The sequence below is a fragment of the Urocampus carinirostris genome, chromosome 13 (assembly GCF_059441175.1).
Source record: "Urocampus carinirostris isolate Australia breed hairy pipefish chromosome 13, RoL_Ucar_1.0, whole genome shotgun sequence".
Lineage (NCBI taxonomy): Eukaryota > Metazoa > Chordata > Actinopteri > Syngnathiformes > Syngnathidae > Urocampus > Urocampus carinirostris.
This window is the reverse complement of record NC_142361.1, coordinates 29,871,677-29,897,360: the sequence shown is the minus strand read 5'-3', so window position 1 is coordinate 29,897,360 and position 25,684 is coordinate 29,871,677. Positions and strand designations below refer to the sequence as shown.

Here is a 25,684-nt window from a genome sequence, read left to right as displayed (position 1 = left end):
TTTTTTTCTCGCCAGCGATTCTAAGCACAGCAGCGAGCTGGCCTCCGGCGGGGAAGTTATTTAAATATTTACCGATGTTGAGTTGGCGACAAAACGAGCTGTGATGGAGTTGACATTTAGACGGAAAGCAATCAATGGCTTCCGCTGCCGTCGACATTGATATTTAACAAGGGCCGACTCATTATTTCTTAGGTTCAATTACATCTAAACAAGGACAGTAGGGGTTTCTGTTTTTGCCAGGGCTCAACATGACCTTTATTCTCATGTCGAATCCAAAAAAGACACCAATTATTGTATATTTCCGCTCTAAAATAACCCAATTAGCAAATTTGTTTGCTCGACAATGTTATGTAAATGGGATATATCAAAAAATGAGACAGGACAGGAGGGGTTAGAGCTGGGGTCGGCAACCAGCGGCTCTGGAGTCACCTGCGGCTCTTTTGGGCTCTGTAGTGGCTTTCTGGCGCTTTATCAAAAATGTTTGATAGTGGAAAAATATATGGTTTCTTTGGGAGGACAAAAATGACACAAAAATTATTTACGTTTTTTAATGATTTAATGATAGATACAGTATGTGTTTCCTTCCTTACAAGAGTCAGGTTACATTAGGTTAGGTTAAGCAAGGTGAGGTGAGGAGAAGTTAGGGTTAGGATATTTTTGTTATCTGGAATCATCTCCACAATAACTAAATTAAATGTAAATTGTCTGCATTTATATAGCGCTTTTCAAGTCACTGAAGACCTTCGAAACCGCTTTACAATGTGCTTCACACGTACCCATTCACACACGCATTGATAGCACTGTCAGGCATGCAAGGCAACTACCTGCTTATCGGAGGCATTAGGGATTCAGTGTCTTGCCCAAGGACACTATGACATATAACACGGAGGAGCCGGAAATCAAAGCTGCGACTTCTGGATCCCAGGACGAGCGCTTTACCTCCTGAGCTACTGCCGCCCCAATAATGTAAAATCATGTTTTAATCAAGGGAAGGGGCAGAGGAAAATGAGTGAGAAGGGGTTATGGAAGGCCTGCGTTATCAGTGGGAATAATTATATTTTAATCAATATATTTCTGTTCATTTTTTTAGGATTTTAACGTAAATGTTTTTGCACATCCATAACAGTAGGGGGTAGTACAGATACTGTGAACAATGCTTGATTGCACCTTCAGAGAATGTTATTACCTAAAAGATAAAAAACCTGTTGCCGTTCTGATACTAAAGGGTAAAAAATGAAAAATGAAATTGCACATCCATAACACAATAGGCACTACATATGTTGTACAAAGTGTGGGCAAGGCGTAAATGTGTCTTTATAGAATGGAAACTCTGCGATTGGCTGGCAACCAGTTCAGGGTGTCCCCTACCCACTGCCCGATGATTGCTGGGATGGGCTCCAGCACCCCCGCGACCCTACTGAGGATAAGCGGTGCAGCTGATGAGATGAGATCAGATGAGATGAGATGAGAATGGAAACTAAAGTTCTTAATACAATTTATGAAAAATTAATTCATTTATCTATTTATTTATTCATTTTTTTAAAAATCCTGTTATGCCGTTGATACTGCAGTATCATTTTTTTTAAATCAAAATTCAAAATGAACATACAGTTTTCATAGTGTGGACAAGGCTTAAATGCTTCTTTGGAGAATGGATACTGAAGTTCTTAACTCTAATGTACGGCTACGTTTATGTGTCTTGTGATCAGCTAGCAACAAGTCCAGGGAGCTCGTTAACCAATTCTCAACTCAAATCCGATTCAAAAGATTCCAGATCATATCTTTAAACAACACACATTTATGGAGAAAAAAAACATAAAAAAAACGAGACAGTCAGGTCCTGTGATCTACTTTACGCATCCGCTGTAAAATCGGCCTGCCGCTTGTCCAGGACTCACCTGAACGCCTCGTGAGCAACATAATATGATGCAATGTGAAGTTGGCCGAACATGTCTTTTTTATGCCTGGAACGGACGAGGGGCAACAGAGCGTGAAGGCGGACTCGTAAACGAAAGTTTCACATGTGCAGAAGTGTTTGACCTTCAGCGCCAGAACGGCTTCATCAGGTTTACCAAATTTATGATCGGGTTCTTATTTCATCGTGCAGGGTTTTATTGAAGGCTTTGGGAAAATGAGGGTGGGAGAGTTCGGTAAAGTTGCCAAAAGTTGTTATTGCAATGCGGTTTTAGTATTTCTGTCACGGTTATTTTTGGGTCAGGTCTTAAAATTCAGGATTTATGACTCTCATTTAGTCACACAAGCATTTATACCATCTTCTTCCAATGAAGTGTCCATTAAAAAAATAAAATAACTAAAATAGTCTTTTTTGTTTGCAGAATGTCCTGAATCAGAATATGACTTGCTTGTTTTAAATATTTTTCTCATTTTACAATTGTATTACTTTCAGCAAAATAAACATGCAATAATACACCTGTCTGTCTGTCTGTCTGTCTGTCTACCGTACCCATATACCCCCTTCATGGATATACAGTGGAACCTCGGTTGTCGACCATAATCCGTTCCAGAACCCTGTTCGAAAACCAATTTGTTCGATCACCGAAATCATTTTTCCCATTAAAATAATGTCAATCGTTTTAATCCGTTCCAACACCCTGAATGTTTACCTTGAATGTTTAACGTAGACTATAGCTAACCCAGGCTAATCGTACGTTCCCGTTATCGTAATCTTCTGTACGAAAGATTACGCTAACATGAACGTGTAAAAATAAAGAAAAAGGAAAAAGAATTATGAATAGGATTTCTTACCTTTGTGGTGGTCAGCAGAAGCCATGCTGTATTCCCTAGCAAGATCAGACACTCGCACACCTCCTTCATATTTTGCTATTATTTCTTTCTTAAATGCAATAGTTGTACGCACTACTTCTCTTTTTTCACCTGTAGCAACTTTGCTGCTTGCACTGATTCGCTTCAGGGGCACTATTAGGGGCTAAAACACTTCGTACACCTATATTAAAAGCGAAAGCAGAACGAAGCACGTCCGCAAGCGATAACATTTGTTCACGAAAAGAGCGATCTACACCCGTACGCCGCTCAGCATCGCATTCTAGTGTACGCACTCACGCATTACCGGCATTCGAACTCCGATTTTTTGACCGAACAGCGGAGCAATAATTTCTCGAAATTTTTGGTCGGACTCCGATTTGTTCGAACTGAGAGGCGTTCGAAAACCGAGGTTCCACTGTAGTCAAAAACTCACTTACATTCACCAAACATTCATTCAATTTTGCTCTTCCCAACCTGATCCACAGTACAAAAAGGGGTGAGTTGCTGTGCCATGCAACCCTTCATCAGCCGAGAGGCCCGACAGCATACACTGGTTTACCTCGCCTCATCAAATGGTTGGATCCTATTTTGGCCCCCCGCTGGCCAAACAAGACACCTGGAACCCCAGGTTTGCCAATTTGAACTGTGAAAGTATCAGTCATTCTTAATTATCCTTCGCCATTCACATCTTTCCTCAGCACATACCCTCACATTCATTTAATTAACTGACCACAAACCCAGAGCACGTTTCACCCCATCCATCCAACCATATTTAGGCCTTCCTTTTATTCAATTACCCACTGATTCCGCATTGCATACTCTCTTAGTCAAACAGACTTTATCCATTGTTTTCCATACGTCCAAACCATCCCAGAACATTTTCATCAACCCTTTCAGGAAACTATCTTACCACACCAGTTCTTCTCCCTACTTCCCCAATCCTTTACATATCTAGGCGTGTCATTCCACTTCATACACAGTGTTCCCGTTTGCCCGCGTCCCTGCGTCCTATAGGCATCATTTTTGCCGGGGACGCATAGTGTCAAATCAACGTGCGTCCCCGGGACGCAACTTTTTTGACACAAAATTGTCATTATTACCCGATTATTTTTTTTTGACAAAGATTTACAGCACTCCAAACTTTTCGTCAGGCAGATCCGCCATTGTTGTTTTGGTCTCGCTGTTCGAGTTTTTGTCTGCTCGCCGATCTCGGCCAACGAGATCTTGTTGCTTCAAGATTACGTCATTGTTGTGGTGCTTGTTGTTGAGTTAAGGTGAAAATCAACACAAAATTGGTAATTCTTTCAGTGTCAGTAATAAGTCGAAACAATGCCGAAAGTGATAACAACGGCAATAATTCCGGCACGAAAAAACGGGGGGGAAATTCTTCAGAAGATCGCAAAGGCAAGGAAAACACGTGCGTTGAAGCGAACGATTTGACGAAAGAAAGTAAAAGAATACTTCTAGCAAGAAAAGGACTTTTCTGCCAAAATGGACTAAATTATATTCATGGTTACGCTATGAGGAGGATGATAATGGAGGCTACGTGTTCTGTGATGCGTGTACCCAGCGTGACAAAAAAACTGGATTGCATGAATCATTTTGCAATACGAACTTTCAGAAAATCACATTGGATCGGCACAACGACGATGAAAACCACAAATTAGCTATGGAAATTCTGTTGCTGCAGGAAGAGAGAGGCAAGTCTGAACGGATATGACATCAAAAAGAAGACTTGGCCATGCTTTCACTGCTAAAGATAGTTAAGTGGATGGCAATATTTTCAGTATTTTGTATAATGTACAACATTGTGAACTGAAAAATCTGAAGCGATAACTGCTTTGTATTACCAATTAACTGTGATGGTTAAAAATGCATGAAAATATAGATTTACATAATTATTTCAGCAATATTATTTTGTATGATTTACAATATTGTTGTGAACTGAAAAATCTTGAGATAACTGATTTGTATTACCAATAAACTGTGATGATTAAAACTGAATGAATATATAGATTTATATTACATATTTGTCGCCGATTTACAATTTCAACCTCGATAACACAAAATTTTGGGGACCCAAAGATCTCTGTTGGGACCCATAAATTTTTGAGCATGCGAGTCCCCAGGACCCATCACTTTTCAGAGGTAAAATGAACACTGCATACATCACTCTTGGTACCACCACACCTTTGTACAACCCTCACTTTGCATCCACTCACTGATCTCTACATTTGAACAATCCGTTCAGCACACCCATTGCCTTGCATCCTTCACCCACCATCTTCCTTATACCCTCCTTCAAACCACCACCTGTTGTGACCTACGAACCCAAACACTTATAACCATCTACCTCCTGCAACTTTACACCATTCAACAAAATCTCTAATCAAACTACCTTACCTCACCTCACCAGCAGAATAATTACAATATTTTTTGTTTGCAGAATATGACTTTGATCTCAGCACCTTACCTTACTCATGTCTGCATTAGCTTCCTTCTCTTACACACTCTATCAAACTCAACTGCCAAAGCATGGAATACAACTTTTTGGGAATACTCTCCTCAAAATGCGACTTCTTGTGCTATTTTAACTCCTACTTTATTTACAAGCCTTTTTTTAAGCACCCTAAACAAAATAGAGTGTGTTAGGGTTGAAGAGGATCAACTTAAGAGCCCTTTTGTGTGAGCGCCCTTAAAACGGCATCAAGCTCAGCAAGATGCTCTGAATATGAGCTTGCTCTGTCCACTCCACGCATCGGCCCGGTATTGCAGTACCTCCGGGAACGGTGCATTCGCAATAATCGCAGCAAGGCTTTAGGGCTAGGACCTTAGCTTGGCCTTTTGGCTGAGAGTAAGTGTCCCGGCTCCTAGGCTTTGTAGCGTATTATGAACTGACCGATAACAGATAATGGATAATGAATAACGAAGATAGATCAATACCCCTTAAAAACCCCTCTCCTGTTAACTCCTGACTACGAAAAAAATGCATCTTAGTTTCTTAGGTAAGTGTGTCTTTTGATTTATTTTATTTGATTTTTTTTTTGTCGTCTTGCAACTTCAAAAGACCTAGCAACTGAGCTAGAAAGACAAACAAAGGCGCACACAGAAGAAGGAATAACAATGAGTGGTGCGTTGTGCCTTTGCGTGGTTCCATGAATAGAAACCTTGTTTTGTATGTAAGATTTTGTGTGTGTGTGTGTGTGTGTGTGTGTGTGTGTGTGTGTGTGTGTGTGTGTGTGTGTGTGTGTGTGTGTGTGTGTGTGTGTGTGTGTGTGTGTGTGTGTGTGTGTGTGTGTGCTTCATCGGTCTGGTAGTATCAAAGCATGAATACTGTATATATCATTTTACTAATTAACACTTGCCGCATTAATTACAATGCAACGGGGACACAGACAGACCGTGATACTCGCCCATGTATAATCTTCGCAATGTATGCATTGCCAATCTCAAACTCTCTCACACACTCTCTTATACTCACACAGAATCAAATCAAAGGTGTTACTGGCTCTCTTTGATTCGTTTCCTTTGCTTCCTTGCACCCGTCATTCCGATCCAGCCTGATGTCACCTTTAATCCTTGAGAAAGTAGTATTTTTACAGAAGTCAAACTTAGAAGTTTCACTTTTTTGGTGTTTAGAGGTTCCAAATGTCAAGGCCTAAAAATATGTAGCTACCGTCTTAGCTACCACGTTGTGGGAACAAAACAAAAGTCTCATTTAGTAGATCCCAGGGATACAGCTACCCCGCCTTGGGATGATTTCACTTTACTAAGGGGAATACAATTTTTTTTTCTTTATTGTATTTTCTGCAACTTGTACACAACAACAAATTATTTCACATGCGTATGACGCGTAATGTTTATAAGATGTGGGTCATCTATTGGTCGACATATTAAAAAATATTGGATTGTGTCATGGCAGCATAAAAATGTTGATATGCTTTTGGGTGAACCCCTTCCCACAATGCCTTTCTATTTTCTTCCAGTTCAGAATGTTATTTGCTTCATAACTAGTTGGTGATACAATATTTTTTGTACTGTGTTCATTAACTATGGGTGATGCTAAAGGGAGAAGTAAGCAAATTATAAAGAAATACAAGGAAAGGACACCAATTGCTAGCTACCCTGGCTAAGGTGCATGGTCAAAACCAATCGACGATCAGGACTATTATCAAAAAATAGAAGGGGATTAAAGCAAGTTTCCTCTCTCTTATTCCACCCACTAACTCAACTTCACCAAAGGTAAATGCAATTGTATTTTTCTCTTACATGTACAGTACATTTATCGTTAGTCAGCAACTTCACTACATAAATGTATGGTGGAATTCTTTATAATTTTAATAGATCGGCCCACTTGACATCTACCGAGGCCATATGTGGCCCGCGATGTGAAATGAGTTTGACACCCCTGGTCCAAATAATGCTAAATTACCAGACAATACATGCAGGGATTTAAGTGTCCTGCAGCAGATTTATTCTGGCCCTCCGACATGTATTTTAAGCGGTCATGGAGCCCATTTTCAATAGTCAAGTCAAGTCAAATGTATTTATACAGCCCTTAATCACAAAAATGTCTCAAAGGACTGCACAGGATGGTAATCCCCCTTCCAGGATTGACCAGGGTGAATCACAATTAGCATTACTGTACACAGAATAGTAAACACTAGGTAAGATGTTGAAGATGTCCAGAAAGTGCAGGACAGCAACGACGCCCCCAGCCTGTAAACTAGTCCAGAAAGTCTATGACGGCCACGACGCTGCTTCCCATCTCTGTCAGCTGGTAAATGCAGGGGTTGACATGCTTCAGGTCAGACGCTGGTCCACTGACTCATCTCAAATCGTCCTTCTCCCTCGTATCAGCTAGGCAGGCAATCGGAAAAAGACAGGACAATACAGAATATGAGGTGGGCATCAATCATAAGCTTTGGAATAGAAGTGTGTCTTAAGCCTCGATTTAAAAACTTCCGTTGAGGTTGCAGATTTTATCCCCGGAGGCAGGGCGTTCCATAACACCGGGGCCCGGATGGAGAACGCTCTCGAGCCTGCAGACTTCTTGGCTCTCTGAGTCACAAGTAGACCGGCATTTTCCGAGCGCAGACTCCGTGCAGGAACATAGGGGGGAATCAAATCAGAGAGATAAGAGGCTGCAAGCCCATGCAAACATTTATATGGTAATAAGAGAACCTTAAAGTCACATCTTAAGTGGACTGGGAGCCAGTGCAAGTTGGCCAATACAGGAGTAATATGCTCAAACTTTTTGGTCTTAGTCAAAAGTCTAGCTGCCGCATTCAGAACCAGCAGCAAACTTTTAATGCTAGACATCGGGAGACCAAAAAGCAATATATTACAGTATTCAAGCCGAGAAGTAATAAACGCATGAATTAAAACCACTGCATCTGATTGGGACAGCATCGAACGAATCTTCGCAATATTACGGAGGTGGTAGAAAGCTATTCTAGCAATATCTTTACTTAATAGTCCCCTGATGGCAAACTAGTCCAACTGAGTTTTGTGTTTGGAACCTCAATCTAGTACAAACACTAAACAAGCCAGGTAAGTGCTAGTAGATTGCAAAATCTCTGCTTTTTCATCGTCGTGTCTTGGCACCATGAGCGTTGAATTACTCGCCATGAAATGCAAAACTAATAAACCAAGCTCGACAAGGTCATTTGATGTATTACCGCGTATTAAAAACCTTATTAAGCTATCGATTAATAAAACCTGGGTAAATGTGTTTTGTGTTTTAATATTACAGCTGCATTGTGAGCTGTTTTGACCATCTTCTTCGGATATTTTTCTAATACACTGATCATTACTTTTTGTGTTTTAAATTTTGTGAATGTGCTTTTTTAAGTGGCAATATGTGCTTTGGATCCTGAAAATTTTTTGTTTTTATCTGTTTTCTTTCTCTTTGAAACAGACCGTATTCGTTTTTTCCTGAGATACATTGGTGGTGAAAAGTTCCATCTTACATATTGTTAAATAACGTGCTTTTGCAGTAAAAGCCACATTGGACTCCAGCTCGTAAGAGATTTTACAGACAAAACGGTAGCGCTATCTAGCGAGTTTTAAGAGTGATACATGTTTAAGCCAACCCATTCGATTTCTAGATAGGTTCTCCAAACCTTTTAAAGATATTTTTTTCTGTTTGGTGCAAAATGCTACCAGTTTTACATGCATTTCTAAAAATCTCAAATTATGTTTTTAATATGTAGTTACCAGATCGTTTTGATTAGAAATAGGGTTCAAATAGGCTCAGCCGTTCACTAAACATCAGTCAAAAACAAGGGGACTGAAAGATTCACATTTTTTTAATTAGTGGCTTTTTTCAATTATTTTATTGGGAAAATTCTCGTATTTAAAGACACTAGTCACCTCAATGACTTCTCATGCTAATTATAGGTGATATGTCCTAGAAAATTACAATAACCCATCACTAGTGAGCTTTTTTCATAATGGGTCTGCAGTTTACTTGCGTGTTGTTAGGGGGCTACCTAAACGAATTAATGGCCTTTATTGTCATTATACAACAATTAAAAAGCTTCTCTTGTCAGTGCTAGTAAAATAAATTAAGATAAAAAATGTAGAGATAAAAACGTTGAAAAATATATTAATGATGTAAAATAAGTATGTGCAAATGGGCACTACAGAACTGACCCCGGGTTTGAACATTTTGATGTGAGTTTGTCTGGTTTTAGAGAAACACTGCTATACGCATATTGTCACCTTATTTCACTGTACCACATAAAAATTGGATTTTGCTATACAAAAATCATGATTCCTTTAAAAAACATGTTAGATATCCTGGAACAAAATTCATACAAGTCCTAATGATGGATTTTAAGGAAATGCTTAAGCACAATTACCATATGTATTCGTGTATAACAGGCATCGTTAATTTGCCCAAAAATAACAGTTTATGTACGCTATACATGAGGTGGCTTGTGGAACGATTAATCAGTCGAAGATGTAACTGATCGAAATCGCAAAACAATAGTTGGAAGTTGAATCGAACCCGGGTTGAGGGCACCAACTAATAACCCCTAGACCACCCGGGGTACAGATGACATGTGAAAAGACATTCGACTATCTCAATTTAACACAATTTTCCGCATTTGTCTTAGGTAGCATAATAATAGTGTGATGATGAGATGAAATCTGATGCCTTTTCATATCATGTACGTCATTAGTCGTCCAGTGGTTAGGATTCAGAACGCTCACTGCCGCGACTTATGTTCAACTCCCATTACCTCCTACCTGTCAAGAACCAGACCAAGATCAGAACCCAAAAGCGTGACGTTCTCACACAAGCCTTTGATTTTACGGAAAAAGGGGAGTCATGTAGGTTAGGCAGCAGTCTGGCGTAGAAAGTCAGGAATCCAGAGACCAACGAGATCGATTCCAATTAGCCGAGCAGATATCGGACAGATGGGGTTGATACCGAACAGGACTGGACAGACAGGATTGATAATGAAACAGGATATCAAAATTAAACAGGACAAACTAGACAGACCGAAAACTAGAGAGAATAATAAACAGAACAAAAATAGACGGGAACGAAAATGGAAACCGATATTAGACAGGGCAAAATAAACGAGAACAATCCCGGACAGGAAATACCAACAAGAAAACAGGACCGAGTCAGAACCCACGTCTTCCGGGCAGAGGTTCGTTGACGGACTGACAAAGGAAAAATGAGAGCACTGAGCTTAAATAGACGGAAAGCCAATCTGTCAATGACCGCAGCTGGCGTGATACTACCAAAAAGTTTGAACTAAGTAAAAAATCATTATGATTATTTTTAATCGAAAATGTGGTGGTACGTTATACACAAGTGGGCATTATACACCAATATACGGTAGTTTATTAAAAAAAAAAAAAAAAAAAACTAAAGGATGGTTAATAAAACCCACTATTCTAAAACATTACACTTTTACGTATTCAATCAAGGTGGTATTTTTTTTTTATTCAAGTTCCAACAACAAATTATTTGAGATACAGTAGAGATCCATCTAAAGCAGTAGTCAAGTCATTTACAGCAAAGTGTATAAAATCAATTACAGTCCATAAACAAAAAATATACATCATATTTGGAAGTTATTGTGCTTGTCTTATGTGCGCTATGAAACTCCGCTCAGAAGTATCAATGTCATAGAATTACTAATATTTGGACAAAAGGTAGTGCTGCCACTTTCAAGTTTCTTTGACTTTCATTACTAGTGTTGTATTCTGTGGAGGTATCTTTCAGGGTCACTTTCGCCGGTTCTCCTGGAGCCCGAAGATGCTCGGGGGGGTCTCTCAGATGACCTTCGGAACCCTTGGATTTCATCTGGTGCCCCGGAAGCGCCGGTTCTTCCTTGTAGTTCGTTTGCAGTGTGTTGATTCAGACTATCGTCGCTTGGAGTCGCAGTTTCGATATCGGTATCGTCACCAGAGTCCTTGTCCGGACTGCCTGGGAAGCCTTCTCCGATCCTAAATGAAATAAAAAAAAAGAAAAAAGAAAAAAACAGGATAAAGGTTTGGTTATGATCCCTAAACAACTGGATTCGTAGGGGCACCATTTCCTGTTGTGCGTCTTGGGGAAATACAGCGTGGTGGCCCCCATTCCTCTCCAGGCCAACCATGTTTCCAGCCAGTCTCGAATCAGGGACCATTTGTGTATTGGACAAATGTGTTAACCACTGCACTACGGAATATCCTATGATAAAGGACGTTGATAAAAAAAAGTTTTTTTTTGTTTTGTTTTTTTAATCATCTATCTATCTATCTACCTTGGTCATAACCCTCAAGAGGGGTGACCGACAGCAAAACAAACACATACAATAACAAAGAAAATAAAAGGGAAAAAAACAGCAAAAAAACACTCACAAAAATTTTGGGACGATGGCCAACCCAATTGCCAAACACCCAAACAAGTTAGGCACCTCGCCACCTAAGTTGGTCATGCTTTCGTCCCTCCAGATGAAATGGGACACCAGAAAGCGGCCATGTCACTCGGCTCAGGGTGACACAACACACTCTTCTCTTCAACAGCAGGGCCCGACAGCTTTCACTGGTTTACCCCTGCCGCATCATACGGGTGCCCAGCCCACCCTTAAGAACGCGTCCACAATCCCACTATCCTTTCACAACAACAAATCATACAGGATATATTTTACTTAACTTACAACATTTGTACTTTCCGGTGTGGAAAAATGTGTTTTCTGTCCCTTTACATAGCATTTTCCCCATTTAACGACATCAAATACAAATTATTTTGCTTGTCCAAAAACGTATAAAATCATATCTTTGTGGTATTCGTGAGTATGACGCGTTATGTCCCTAAGATACTAGTCGACGACGTATGAACTGCTTGTCTACTCTTGGTTTATGTCACGGCATCATAATAATACAAATATGCTGTTGTCTGAACTACCTCCCACTTTGCTCTTCTGTCTCTTAATTCAGTTTATCATCCCATGTGCTCTGTAAAGACATTACTATAGTTTCATAGGGTAACAATTCACTATGGGTCCCAAGATTTGCATTTATGCTCAAGAGAGAAGCAAAACAATGATGACCATGGATCAAAACTTGCGATTATCAAGAAATACCAAGAAAATCCTCCCCCACTTCCAGCTACAGACGGGATATTAAAAAAAAGGACTCCGGCCTAAAATTACCACCTGATAGACAGAACTATGCCACGTCTTTCCAAGTCTCAATGGACAGAACTACACCAATCGAGAAAAACATGAACCTGATTTGGTGCTGCGTGTCAAATGCTTCGAACAAGCCATAACAAATGTATGCCTGCTTATTTCTTTCATTAGCTATTTTCATTTTACACAATTCACCCCATCATTTTCTCTCACCTTCCAAAGAATCCATCGCACTCCAATGTCCATGTTTTGAAATGTTTGTTTATTGCATTTAGTTTTCATCCATTATCTGCACCGCTTATCCTCAGTAGGGTCGCGGGGGGTGCTGGAGCCCATCCCAGCTATCTTCGGGCAGTGGGCAGAGGACACCCTGAACTGGTTGCCAGCCAGTTGCAGGGCACACAGGGACAGACAATTTGCTCGCTCATTCACGCCTAGGGACAATTTCGACCAGCCAATCAACCTGACATGCATGTTTTTGGAATGTGGGAGGAAACCGGAGTGCCTGGGGGAAACCCACGCAAGCACGGGGAGAACATGCAAACTCCACACAGGAGGTTTGATCTCACGACCTCAGAACTGTGCCGCCGTGCTGCCCTCATTTAGTTTTGATAAATGGAAATTAATATTCATCAAACACTTAAGTGTGTGTGTTTGATGGAATTAGTAACTTATCGTCAAATTAATGAACTGCGAATTGATAAATAATCATCATCGTTGTTTGATAGAGTGGACATTTGGCCTCCTGTTTTGGCAATCTGAGGTAAGTGAACTCGAAACTCTATTTCCTGCTAAACACAAAGTAAAAACACTCCACACATTAGCTCATTACCACAGGTTTTCATCCCCCGCTATTCATGTTCACATTGATATCCCCTGCCTCAGAACAGATTCATGTCATACCACTCACTGTCTATGGTACCTGAGATGGTTAAAGGCCCTCATCCAGTGAGTCCCCAATCCATCCCTTCCGCTAGCCCTCAAGCCTCGGCGGTGGTTCCGGGTCCTGAGTCCCACCAAGGCCTGGGCCAGCTCTGTCTCATCCCTGTGGGCCCAAACCAGCTGGGCCCGCTGCTCGGCGTCCTGGTCGCCGGCCGCCCTGAAAAGTCTTTGGAGCTGCCAAAGGTTCACGTTGCTGAAGATGTTGCCGGAGCCGGCTTTTCGTGCACGCCTTTCAGCCAGGCGCCAAAGCGAAGACGGGCCGGCCACCGCTGATGGGGGCGTGGCCCCGGACCCGCTATCCATCCTGGGGTAGGGGAGAGGGAAGGTGGCATACAAGAGCTCTGTTGGAAGAATAAAGATGACAAAAACTGACCAGAGAATCCAAACATGGAGCACCAGTTAAAAAAATTGAGGTAGTAACACTTATTTTCCCAACCGCTAAAAGAAAGTAGGACTAGTCATCATGCCAACAATGTAGCATGTATTACTAGTTTAGTTTTAGATTAGGCCTTTTAGTATTAGATCTAAGACTTAAGCCGAACTGCTAGGTTGCTGTCGAATTGTCCTTGCTAGGCACCTTCCTATCTAAAAGCATTCTTGCACACATTATCCAGTTGGAACCAGGTAATACCACTGGGTCACACATTAGTGAGTCGCACCCCCCTGCGTGGGTGGGCGGCCAAGAAAGTATTTGAACCAGGTAATACCACTGAGTAACACATTAGTGAGTCGCACCCCCCTGCGTGGGTGGCCGGCCAAGAAAGTATAAGACTAGGGACTACTTTAGATAAGCCAGATTTCCTCCGTTTTACGTTGAAAAGGGCTTCACAGTTGTATATTCAATTTTTCTAGAAATCTAGTATATTAGGTAATTGAGAAAAATGTTTTTCATATCTTGTATGATGAGCATTTAAATTAAAAGTACCGTGGAGAAGTTCAGGCCGAACCTTAAATTTGCCTACAACTTATTTTCTACTATTTACAAGACAAGAAGGCACAATAACAAATGATTATTTTGGCGTTAAGCAATATAAAATTAAAAGGTAATGGGGGTTTAAGTATATGGTACAACTGAACAGCCTGACACACTAAGATCCAGCACTCCTACTTTGGAGGTGCCCCAAGTAATCAGACGGCATATTTGAACAATAGTCCTATTGTCCCAACAGTCACCAAGCGCTCGGAGCGGTCTCGAGAACGTGCCTGAAAACTGGGAATTCCAATTTCGTGTGACACAGAAACAACATGGGTGTTGCACAATAGTTTAAAAAGAAATCCGTGAATAGAATTTTTTTATAAAGGTCCTAAATAGATACTAACTTGGAAGTCAATCCATTAGAAATAAAACAAAGAAATATAATATAAAGTGACAGTGTGTAATAATTCAGCACAAGTGGAGTAGCTTAGAATGGAGCTGAACGATGTGCATTTAAAAGAAGATGCAACCTGAAGGATATCACTTGGCAAAATGTAAAAGCCGATTTCCATATTTTCTTACATAAACAAGGAAGAATTTCAGACAGTGATCTGGATAACGTGGCGCGACTGAAAAGAGTTACTAGCTGATGTTGATCAGACCTAGTGTAAGTGGCTAAATATAGTAGCTAGCCTGTAAAGCTACTAAAAAGACCAGTAAAGGAGTGCAAGAGAAAAACACAATTTCCCATGCATTTTAGACCCTGAATCCTAACACTCAGCAACATTCGTTGTGGAGGGCAGGCTTTATTTACACGGAGGAGCAAACAATGATAAGCGGCTAGCTACAGGCTGCAGCCGCATGGCTAACAAGAGTGGCTAAAAATGGAAACCGTGGAAAAAGGAGGAAGAGGCCACGATACTCTGCAACCATCACGTGTACGGTTCAGCTTAAAAACGGGCGTGTGTGTTCAGCGCCAAAAGCACCACATTACAGATACTTTTGAGAAATGGTCATTTGGGTTTCCATAGTAATAAGATGGCAGCCAAGCATGTCAGCTTATTCAAAGTATGTCTCAAGTTGTAATATATAATTAAACATTTAGAAACCTATGAGACTTTTAAAAAATAACGTTCATCACATAGTAAATGTGTAGTGTTTTATAATAGAGTATATGACACCACTAAGGGTCGCTATATAATACACACTGAGTCTTTTATAAATAAAAGACTGTGGATCAAAAGTAAATCAAGTATTACAGATTCGATATCATTCAAAAATAGGCTTTGATGTTAATATTGGGGTAACATGTCAAATTTGTATTTATTATACTCAATAATTTCTTGTTTTGTCTCTTTTGAGTTTGGGTACATGAAACCTCACATTGTTTGTTTGCTGTTATTAGTGTCAATAAATTTGTTCAAACCAAAAAATGCCCCTGCACAATAGTATTGCTCTTTACACATTGGTTAACTGCTGTTAAACGTGTGAATGTATTTAATTGCTGTTAAAAGTGTCGATAAAAATTGTTCAAACCTCATATTGTTAGAAAATGATATAATGAAATTGTGGATGTTTAATTGCTGTTAAAAGTGTCGAGAAAACATGTTCAAATCTCATATTGTTTATTTGCTGTTAAAAGTGTCAATAAAATTGTTCAAACTAAAAACATGAAAAGTGTTATCTAATCTCGGGGGAAAAAAAAGAAGTGGGGTTTTTCCACTAGGTTGATTAAGGTTAACCCTTCTGTTGGCCTTATTCCATGTGCAATCTTTGTCCTTTTAAATACATCTTACATGGAAATGTGTAGAAAACATTGTATTTGTTTCCACTATAGGGATCCAGGATAAGACATGATATTTTAAGTTAGATACAGTATAATTTAGGGGGTTTTCTGTTTTTTTACATAACAGTAGCACGTCATTTTGACCAGAAAAATACAGGAAGTTAAATATTAAAAAAAAACAGATATCTAAATCACGTTCCCCTTGTAAGTGGGTTATTTGGTGTCAACAGTCTGTATTTGGCCTCAGGTCAGCTGCTGTGTATCTTAAGCCACACTTATTTGCCCCACTTTAAAATCACGCTCCGTTGCAGCTTCTAAATGGGACACAAGCTGATCAACAACACAGTGACACAAGACTGACCTGAATTGGTTTGTTAAAACGTGCATTACCAGAAGGTTTAACTTTAAAAAAAACATTAAAAAAATGAATACCCCTTTTCACAAATGCAATCACTAAAATAACAATGACCTGAATATAACCAACTATGCTCACAAAGCAAAACGTAAACATTGCTCTTACTTACCCAAATAAAAGTAGTTTCACGCCTGTAGACGCTTGAGTGGCATTTCCATTAAAGATCTTGCTTGGTGCTAAGTTGTTTTTGAACAAAAGCTTCTCTGCTTGTGACGTGCAGAATGTCTTTCTGTTCCCCTAGTGATTGTTTGTGCCCTTGAGCCGGTGTTGTGCCCTTTTCCGACTCCTCTGCAGATTCCTCCCCCCCTCGCGTGAACGCGCATTCTGCTATTCTGCTGCGCTTCCAACAAAAGCGATCCTATTCTATATAAAACGCTTATTAAAACAATAAAGCGAGCTAATTATAACAATTGGGAGATCCTAGTCTATATAACGCGTTTATTTAAACAATAAAGCGCGATATAACGCGTTTATTTAAACAATAAAGCGCGAAGCGCGATCGTATTCTACAAATTGCGTTTGTTAACGCGGATGCAAAAGTCACCAATGTCAATGTACGCTTCCGACAAAAGCGATCGTATTCTGTATAATACGCTTTTTAAAAAAATAAAGTGAGCTAATTATAACAATTGGGAGATCCTAGTCTATATAATGCGTTTATTTAAACAATAAAGTACGATCGTATTCTACAAAATGCGTTTGTTAACGCGGATAAAAAAATCACCAACGTCAATGTACGCTATGATTTCCGCAATCACAACTAATCGTACACAAATAATATTTATTTGATTTACTATAATATCCGTATGTAATGTCTTTTTCATTGTGAATGAAACCCTGGTTGCATTGGATCCCGCGGTGTAAACAAATTGTTGTTGTTTTATTTTTCATTTAAAATCGGACTTCCCTGTCTATACTGTTTGGAAAATAAGACACGCTTTAAACCTTATTATGCTCTTTGGTTTTGGGATCCAACTACAGAGGAATACCTCCACTTTGTGATGTGTTACTGATTAGGTGTTCGACAAATCTAGTTTGTTTTTTATTACTACTATTAATAATAATAATAATAGAAATATTATGAAAAACGTCTGAAAGTTTTCAAATTCACTGTGCTGACATATTGATGCCACAGAAGGTTACTCTAGAAGTTACAAGTCTGTATCTCCAACAGAGTCTGTTTTAGCAGGGGGGGGAGGATTTGGGCAGGCAAAATGCTCCTCCCCCCCCCCTGCTAACTCCTGAATAAAAACTCCAAACGACCCCAAATTCACTGTGCTGACTTATTAATGCCACAGAAGGTTACTCTAGAAGTTATAAGTCTATATCTCCAACAGATTCTGTTTTATTAGGGGGAAGGAGATTTTTTTTCCTGCCCAAATCCTCCCCCCCACTGTTAACTCCTGAATAAAAACTCCAAATGACCCCAAATTCACTGTGCAGACTTATTAATGCCAAAGAAGGTTACTCTAGAAGTTACAAGTCTGTAACTCCAACAGAGTCTGTTTTAGCAGGGGGGGGGGAGGATTTGGGCAGGCAAAATCCTCCCCCCCTGCTAACTCCTGAATAAAAACTCAAAATGACCTCAAATTCACTGTGCAGACTTATTAATGCCACAGAAGGTTACTCTAGAAGTTATAAGTCTATATCTCCAACAGATTCTGTTTTATTAGGGGGAAGGAGATTTTTTTTCCTGCCCAAATCCTCCCCCCCACTGTTAACTCCTGAATAAAAACTCCAAATGACCCCAAATTCACTGTGCAGACTTATTAATGCCAAAGAAGGTTACTCTAGAAGTTAAAAGTCTGTATCTCCAACAGAGTCTGTTTTAGCAGGGGGGGGAGGATTTGGGCAGGCAAAATGCTCCTCCCCCCCCTGCTAACTCCTGAATAAAAACTCCAAATGACCCCAAATTCACTGTGCTGACTTATTAATGCCACAGAAGGTTACTCTAGAAGTTATAAGTCTATATCTCCAACAGATTCTGTTTTATTAGGGGGAAGGAGATTTTTTTTCCTGCCCAAATCCTCCCCCCCACTGTTAACTCCTGAATAAAAACTCCAAATGACCCCAAATTCACTGTGCTGACTTATTAATGCCACAGAAGGTTACTCTACAAGTTACAAGTCTGTATCCCCAACAGAGTCTGTTTTAGCAGGGGGGAGGATTTGGGCTGGCAAAATCCTCCCCCCCCCTGTTATCTCCTGAATAAAAACTCCAAACGACCCCAAATCCACTGTGCTGACTTATTAATGCCAAAGAAGGTTACTCTAGAAGTTACAAGTCTGTATCTCCAACAGAGTCTGTTTTAGCAGGGGGGGGAGGATTTGGGCTGGCAAAATCCTCCCCCCTCCCTGCTATCCCCTGAATAAAAACTCCAAACGACCCCAAATTCACTGTGCTGACTTATTATTGCCACAGAAGGTTACTCTACAAGTTACAAGTCTGTATCTCCAACAGAGTCTGTTTTAGCAGGGGGGGGGAGGATTTGGGCAGGCAAAATGCTCCTCCCCCCCCCTGCTAACTCCTGAATAAAAACTCCAAACGACCCCAAATTCACTGTGCTGACTTATTAATGCCACAGAAGGTTACTCTACAAGTTACAAGTCTGTATCCCCAACAGAGTCTGTTTTAGCAGGGGGGGGAGGATTTGGGCTGGCAAAATCCTCCCCCCCTGCTAAAACAGACTCTGTTGGAGTTACAGACTTGTAACTTCTAGAGTAACCTTCTGTGGCATTAATAAATCTGCACAGTGAATTTGGGGTCATTTAGAGTTTTTATTCAGGAGATAACAGGGGGGGGGGGGGGGATTTTGCCAGCCCAAATCCTCCCCCCCTGCTAAAACAGACTCTGTTGGAGTTACAGACTTGTAACTTCTAGAGTAACCTTCTTTGGCATTAATAAGTCTGCACAGTGAATTTGAGGTCATTTTGAGTTTTTATTCAGGAGTTAGCAGGGGGGGAGGATTTTGCCTGCCCAAATCCTCCCCCCCCCCTGCTAAAACAGACTCTGTTGGAGTTACAGACTTGTAACTTCTAGAGTAACCTTCTTTGGCATTAATAAGTCTGCACAGTGAATTTGAGGTCATTTGGAGTTTTTATTCAGGAGTTAACAGTGGGGGGGAGGATTTGGGCAGGAAAAAAAATCTCCTTCCCCCTAATAAAACAGAATCTGTTGGAGATATAGACTTATAACTTCTAGAGTAACCTTCTGTGGCATTAATAAGTCTGCACAGTGAATTTGAGGTCATTTTGAGTTTTTATTCAGGAGTTAGCAGGGGGGGAGGATTTTGCCTGCCCAAATCCTCCCCCCCCCCTGCTAAAACAGACTCTGTTGGAGTTACAGACTTGTAACTTCTAGAGTAACCTTCTTTGGCATTAATAAGTCAGCACAGTGAATTTGGGGTCATTTGGAGTTTTTATTCAGGAGTTAACAGTGGGGGGGAGGATTTGGGCAGGAAAAAAAATCTCCTTCCCCCTAATAAAACAGAATCTGTTGGAGATATAGACTTATAACTTCTAGAGTAACCTTCTGTGGCATTAATAAGTCAGCACAGTGAATTTGGGGTCATTTGGAGTTTTTATTCAGGAGTTAGCAGGGGGGGGAGGAGCATTTTGCCTGCCCAAATCCTCCCCCCCCTGCTAAAACAGACTCTGTTGGAGATACAGACTTTTAACTTCTAGAGTAACCTTCTTTGGCATTAATAAGTCTGCACAGTGAATTTGGGGTCATTTGGAGTTTTTATTCAGGAGTTAACAGTGGGGGGGAGGATTTGGGCAGGAAAAAAAATCTCCTTCCCCCTAATAAAACAGAATCTGTTGGAGATATAGACTTATAACTTCTAGAGTAACCTTCTGTGGCATTAATAAGTCAGCACAGTGAATTTGGGGTCGTTTGGAGTTTTTATTCAGGAGTTAGCAGGGGGGGGGGAGGAGCATTTTGCCTGCCCAAATCCTCCCCCCCCTGCTAAAACAGACTCTGTTGGAGATACAGACTTTTAACTTCTAGAGTAACCTTCTTTGGCATTAATAAGTCTGCACAGTGAATTTGAGGTCATTTGGAGTTTTTATTCAGGAGTTAACAGTGGGGGGGAGGATTTGGGCAGGAAAAAAAATCTCCTTCCCCCTAATAAAACAGAATCTGTTGGAGATATAGACTTATAACTTCTAGAGTAACCTTCTGTGGCATTAATAAGTCTGCACAGTGAATTTGAGGTCATTTTGAGTTTTTATTCAGGAGTTAGCAGGGGGGGAGGATTTTGCCTGCCCAAATCCTCCCCCCCCCCTGCTAAAACAGACTCTGTTGGAGTTACAGACTTGTAACTTCTAGAGTAACCTTCTTTGGCATTAATAAGTCAGCACAGTGAATTTGGGGTCATTTGGAGTTTTTATTCAGGAGTTAACAGTGGGGGGGAGGATTTGGGCAGGAAAAAAAATCTCCTTCCCCCTAATAAAACAGAATCTGTTGGAGATATAGACTTATAACTTCTAGAGTAACCTTCTGTGGCATTAATAAGTCAGCACAGTGAATTTGGGGTCATTTGGAGTTTTTATTCAGGAGTTAGCAGGGGGGGGAGGAGCATTTTGCCTGCCCAAATCCTCCCCCCCCTGCTAAAACAGACTCTGTTGGAGATACAGACTTTTAACTTCTAGAGTAACCTTCTTTGGCATTAATAAGTCTGCACAGTGAATTTGGGGTCATTTGGAGTTTTTATTCAGGAGTTAACAGTGGGGGGGAGGATTTGGGCAGGAAAAAAAATCTCCTTCCCCCTAATAAAACAGAATCTGTTGGAGATATAGACTTATAACTTCTAGAGTAACCTTCTGTGGCATTAATAAGTCAGCACAGTGAATTTGGGGTCGTTTGGAGTTTTTATTCAGGAGTTAGCAGGGGGGGGGGAGGAGCATTTTGCCTGCCCAAATCCTCCCCCCCCTGCTAAAACAGACTCTGTTGGAGATACAGACTTGTAACTTCTAGAGTAACCTTCTGTGGCATCAATATGTCAGCACAGTGAATTTGAAAACTTTCAGACGTTTTTCATAATATTTCTATTATTATTATTATTAATAGTAGTAATAAAAAACAAACTAGATTTGTCGAACACCTAATCAGTAACACATCACAAAGTGGAGGTATTCCTCTGTAGTTGGATCCCAAAACCAAAGAGCATAATAAGGTTTAAAGCGTGTCTTATTTTCCAAACAGTATAGACAGGGAAGTCCGATTTTAAATGAAAAATAAAACAACAACAATTTGTTTACACCGCGGGATCCAATGCAACCAGGGTTTCATTCACAATGAAAAAGACATTACATACGGATATTATAGTAAATCAAATAAATATTATTTGTGTACGATTAGTTGTGATTGCGGAAATCATAGCGTACATTGACGTTGGTGATTTTTTTATCCGCGTTAACAAACGCATTTTGTAGAATACGATCGTACTTTATTGTTTAAATAAACGCATTATATAGACTAGGATCTCCCAATTGTTATAATTAGCTCACTTTATTTTTTTAAAAAGCGTATTATACAGAATACGATCGCTTTTGTCGGAAGCGTACATTGACATTGGTGACTTTTGCATCCGCGTTAACAAACGCAATTTGTAGAATACGATCGCGCTTCGCGCTTTATTGTTTAAATAAACGCGTTATATCGCGCTTTATTGTTTAAATAAACGCGTTATATAGACTAGGATCTCCCAATTGTTATAATTAGCTCGCTTTATTGTTTTAATAAGCGTTTTATATAGAATAGGATCGCTTTTGTTGGAAGCGCAGCAGAATAGCAGAATGCGCGTTCACGCGAGGGGGGGAGGAATCTGCAGAGGAGTCGGAAAAGGGCACAACACCGGTCATCATTGTGGCAGCAAGAGCCAATCACAGGAGAGTTTCTGAGCTAGTAGGCGGGGGTATGTTACCAGGGACCAATTGAGAGGCGGAGGAGACGGACTATACGATTAGTCCCGCCTTCTATGACCCAACGTCACTCCTGTCTAGTCTATTGACGTCAATGGTGAAGAGTGGCACGAGTGGTTGGACGAACGTGCACGGGATGAGCATCCTACGCGCACGGAGTGACGTTTAACCTCCTTTCTGTGCGCCACTCTATGTGTAAGCGCGTCTTATGTTTATTCTTTTGAGATTTTTGCTGAGGGTTTGAACGTTATCCCTCAATGGCAACTTGATACCTCACGATTGTGACGAAAGCAATGACGTCACCAACGTCATGTTTTTTGGTGTTTGTGATCGTCTCTGGCATTTTTAAAGGGACATGGTGTACAGTATTTTAAGCACCGCCCAATGATAAAAAATACCTATCATTTAAAATCAAAAACATGATCGAGTTGACCAATAAGCAAATGTACATGAACAATGATACAAACATGCATTTTTTAATACTCGAAAATTTGACATCACATGACCAACACCTCAAAAGGTATCAACACAAACATTACCATCAATCACCAAGAGCTTGAACTTATCCCATCTCATCTCATTAGCTGCACCGCTTATCCTCACTAGGGTGGCGGGGGTGCTAGAGCCCATCCCAGCAATTATCGGGCAGTGGGCAGGGGACACCCTGAACTGGTTGCCAGCCAATCGCAGGGCACACAGGGACAGACAACTCGCTCTTTCACACCTAGGGACAATTTGGACCGGCCAATTGAAATGCATGTCTTTGGAATGTGGGAGGAAACCGGAGTGCCCAAAGGAAACCCACGCAAGCACGGGGAGAACATACAAACTCCGCACAGGAAGTCCGGTAGCTGGATTTGAACCCACACAGAAGGTTCCCAAGACCTTAGAACTGTGCTAACCACTGCGCCGCCGTGCTGCCTTGAACTTATCATCAAATTAAATATCTTGGAGCTGTCATATTAGAAAAGGGGTCAGAACCAGAACAACTCATAGCAGTGTCTGAAATAACGTCCCCCCGTCTTTTATGTCGGGCGTACAACTAACAAAACGTCTCCGCACGGGTGGCCAACAACTTTTTCAAGAAAGAAAAAAAAAAAAGATTTTTTTTCAAATCAAACGTTTGCTTTGTTCCGATTTCGAAATCTTTGTTCGGTTTGGAAACTTCGTTTTTTGGGGGCAATTTGCATACTCGGCAGCCAATCTCCGTGCTTCCGGACTCTCCCGAGCGTTATAAAGTCGCGCATTTGCATATAATTTTCCAAAGTAGACGCACAGAGAACACAAGAAAAATGGATAAGTGGTTGGGAATCAAGCCAAAACCTCAGCCCCAGAAGAAAGATTCAAAAGAAGATAGTAAAATTGATGACGCTACAAAACGTAATAGGATATAAAAAGCATCGTGGAAAGAGGAGTTCACGTGGCTTGTAGCAGACAAGGCAACGCAAACAATGAAGAATGAACGAATGAAGATGAGTAAATATAGGTACATACTGATGGCAGATGGAAAACAGCGATCTCATATACATGCAATGAATGTCATAAGTAGATTTATAATAAACTTTGTTTTAAAGTGTTGTTCTGTTATATATTCTAATTATCAACCCTTAATACTTTGCAACAATGGATTTTTTTGCGATCTGTCATCTTATTGTGTTTCAAGTTGTGAAAAATGGGGCAGGCAACTTTATGGCTGGGCAGGCAACCTTTTAGAGTTGTCTGCCCTGGTGTCCGCTAACTTTTCGTCATGAGTTTCAGACACTGCCATAAGCTACATAGCCCATCTGACAAACGAATCAGTGCCTGTAACCATCAGAGTGCACGAAGAACTGTTGTCAACTATGCACGCAAGTGGTTATGATTTCATCACAAGATCATCAGGACTAGTTGAGATCATTCCTACAAATACCTGGGTGTGCAGCTGGACAACAAACTGGACTGGACTGCCAACACAGAAGCTGTATGTAGGAAAGGGCATAGCCGACTTTACTTCCTCAGAAGGCTGGCCTCCTTCAAAATCTGCAAAAAGCTCCTGAAAATATTCTATGAGACAGTTGTGGCAAGCGCCCTCTTCTATGCGGCAGCGTGTTGGGGAGGCAGCGTCAAGAAGAAGGATGCCTCTCGTCTCAATAAACTGGCTAGGAAAGCGAGCTCTGTTGTGGGCACAGAGCTGGACAGCCTGACAACAGTAGCTGAGAGACGGGCACTAGAAAAGCTGCGGTCAATCATGGACAATCCATCTCATCCACTACACAGCATTATCTCCAGACAGAAGAGCAGTTTCAGCGACAGACTGCTGTCACTGTCTTGTACTACGGACAGACTGAAGTGATCTTTTCTTCCTCATGCCATGAGGCTCTTTAACTCTACCCGGCAGAGTTAAGCCAACATTAAACCACACCCCCTACATTGTATATTACCGAATTTTATTGCAATATGTATTTTGTGTAGCACTATTTAGATATTTTATATAACACGCTACAGTGGGCATTTGCACGTCACACTGGGTATTTGTATAATGTATTCTTTTTTCTTTATTATTGTATTGCTCTCAGCTCAGGGATGCTGCTGGAAATGTGAATTTCCCTTCGGGGATGAATAAAGTATCTATCAATCTATCTATCTATCTATCTATCTATCTATCTATCTATCTATCTATCTATCTATCTATCTATCTATCTATCTATCTATCTATCTATCTATCTATCTATCTATCTATCTATCTATCTATCTATCTATCTAGACATCTAGACATCTATCTATCTAGACATCTATCTATCTATCTATCTAGACATCTATCTATCTATCTATCTATCTATCTATCTATCTATCTATCTATCTATCTATCTATCTATCTACCTACCTATCTATCTATCTATCTATCTATCTATCTATCTATCTATCTATCTATCTATCTATCTATCTATCTATCTATCTATCTATCTATCTATCTATCTATCTATCTATCTATCTATCTATCTATCTATCTATCTATCTATCTATCTATCTATCTATCTATCTATCTATCTATCTACAGGAAACAGTCCAAGGGGGCAAGAGGAGAGGAATCATCCCAGCAATCAGTGAATAAAGCTGTCCAAAGTTCTGTCCTCATTGGTGCACCGCAGACTCAGGCGGTTAAGGGATTTGTGAACGGTCCCATTCAAACAAACACACACTTTGACTTTAAAAAGCCATGAGACTTTTTTCTCTATTGCAGATTAACTCTTTGCCCTTCAGCTTCATTTTCACATTCCAAGAATGTTTTCAAAACAT

At 40.5% G+C, this 25,684-nt stretch overlaps 1 protein-coding gene across 1 annotated transcript; it reads right to left on the bottom strand.

The window, feature by feature from the left end:
- Positions 1–10,729: 10,729 nt before the first annotated feature.
- On the bottom strand, positions 10,730–16,744 carry avpi1 (arginine vasopressin induced 1). Its single transcript, XM_088351668.1, has 3 exons — positions 16,594–16,744; positions 13,348–13,708; positions 10,730–11,256 (listed from the first exon to the last, which is right to left on the bottom strand). The coding sequence occupies exons 2-3, from the start codon at positions 13,668–13,670 to the stop codon at positions 11,001–11,003; spliced, it is 579 nt and encodes a 192-aa protein (XP_088207794.1). The 5' UTR covers positions 13,671–13,708; positions 16,594–16,744; the 3' UTR covers positions 10,730–11,000.
- Between the last annotated feature and the right edge of the window lie 8,940 nt (positions 16,745–25,684).